At 39.1% G+C, this 1,835-nt stretch overlaps 1 protein-coding gene across 1 annotated transcript; it reads left to right on the plus strand.

Annotated features, from left to right (window-relative positions):
- Window positions 1-254: 254 nt before the first annotated feature.
- On the plus strand, window positions 255-1,022 carry LOC143631152 (dof zinc finger protein DOF3.5-like). The gene has a single exon (XM_077099998.1). It carries the CDS (start codon window positions 255-257, stop codon window positions 1,020-1,022), a length of 768 nt encoding a protein of 255 aa, XP_076956113.1.
- Window positions 1,023-1,835: the final 813 nt, after the last annotated feature.

Below are 1,835 nucleotides of genomic sequence, written 5' to 3' on the forward strand. Positions count from 1 at the left end.
TCTGATGACCAATAGTTTCCACCCAATATAACCATATCACTTTCTCTCATTTTATGACAGAAAACACCTTTTTACACACTGATTCATCTCTCTCAGTTTCACACACATTTCTTCTATTAGAACCCTAAATTTACCCTAAGCACATGTTCATCTCCCTCCTTCAATTTCACACAGTCAAAGATATACATTGTGGTTTGGATGTTGAAGGAAAGTAGAACACAATTAAAGCTTTATGAACTTGAACATTTCACAAAATGGAAAGAGGATGGAAGCCCACTGTCGAGATATGCCCACCGTGTCCTCGTTGCGGTTCATCAAACACCAAGTTTTGCTATTACAACAATTACAGCTTGACTCAACCTAGGTATTTCTGTAAAGGGTGTAGAAGATATTGGACTAAAGGCGGCTCACTCAGAAATATCCCAATCGGCGGTGGTTGCCGAAAAACCCGACGTGCAAAGTCTATTCGTGCATCCGATACTACCAATGCCAACAATATTCTTGTACATAACACGGGTGGATCCGCCGGTTATGTGGAAAATCGTGCGGACAGTGCCGGTGGTTCGACAATGATGCAGCCTACACTTATTGATCTACAACAAGTGTACGCTAATTTTCTAAACCAAAGGCCAGAAGTTGCTAATCAAGAACAAATGCATGATCAAACTATGCATATTGAAGGTGATCCAATTTCTTCAATCGGGTTTTCGGGCATTCCAAATATGGATATAATGGAGTTTAACTCTACTAATTACGGGAGTTTTGATAGTTTTATAAGCGGGTACAATTCGATATTTAATAATCATGAGGGTCATGAAAAACATTACTTTGGCACAAGTGATATAAGCAACTGTGGGTTGCCGCCGCTGCCCGGCGAAGAAATTGGATGGCCGGAGTCGAATATCGGGTGCCCAGAAGACCTTTTAAACCCAAGGACTGGACCGGAAGGCCATGTTTCAGGTGAAAGTTCTGCAAAGATGTTTGGACTGCCGCCGGATTCCGATGCAATTTTCAGGCCTTGAAAATACTTATTATTTTATGAGGTATTTTAAAATTCAATTATCTGTGTTTTATTGTTTTTCATATTTATATTGTAATTAACTATATCTACGTTTGGGTTAAAACAAAAGAATTGAAATTAATATTTAAACTTTTATTTTTTCTAAGTTGATTATAATTTAAGGTTGGGTTTAAACGAAAGTATGATTTTATATAAGTTATATAAGGCTCATCTTATTTAGACACCCATGGTATTTATTCATGCATCTTCAATACGTTAGGTATAACCTTATACGAGTATGGAATTAAATATGGCAATTAGACTATGTGGGTAAGAGAATGTCGGGGTAGGGCTACACGCCACATATAGACCTAAGCGCATCGTATTCCCGAGAAACGACGTATAGGTCGGACAGGCTGACCTATATGTCGTCCATACCCGGGATCATGTGTAGCGTGGAGGGCAAACGCAACGTATGATCCCGAGAATGGATGGCGTATAGGTCATCCAGTCTGACCCGTACGCCTGATTCCCACGAGCGAGCAATATGTTGCGTGTAGACCTATACGTACCGTGTTAACTCAGAATTTTGTTCTTTAAATATCTGATGATATTTGGAGTTTCGAAACGAACAACTATGTGCTGGGTCCATTTTCGTCGTTTTGATCATCTACGCGTACACACACATACTAGCTAGAGTTATGCTATTGGAAACCATCACAATCACAAAAACAATAAATCAATACTTTACACTCCTTTGAGTGCATACTTGTCTTTGCTACTTCCTTATTTGAAAAATAGACACATGATGCTTTCTATTATGGTTTGAGGAAGT

Source organism: Bidens hawaiensis, unplaced genomic scaffold, assembly GCF_021521415.1.
Source record: "Bidens hawaiensis isolate Kalapana, Puna unplaced genomic scaffold, B.hawaiensis_p1.1 tig00005944_1, whole genome shotgun sequence".
Classification (NCBI taxonomy): Eukaryota; Viridiplantae; Streptophyta; class Magnoliopsida; order Asterales; family Asteraceae; genus Bidens; species Bidens hawaiensis.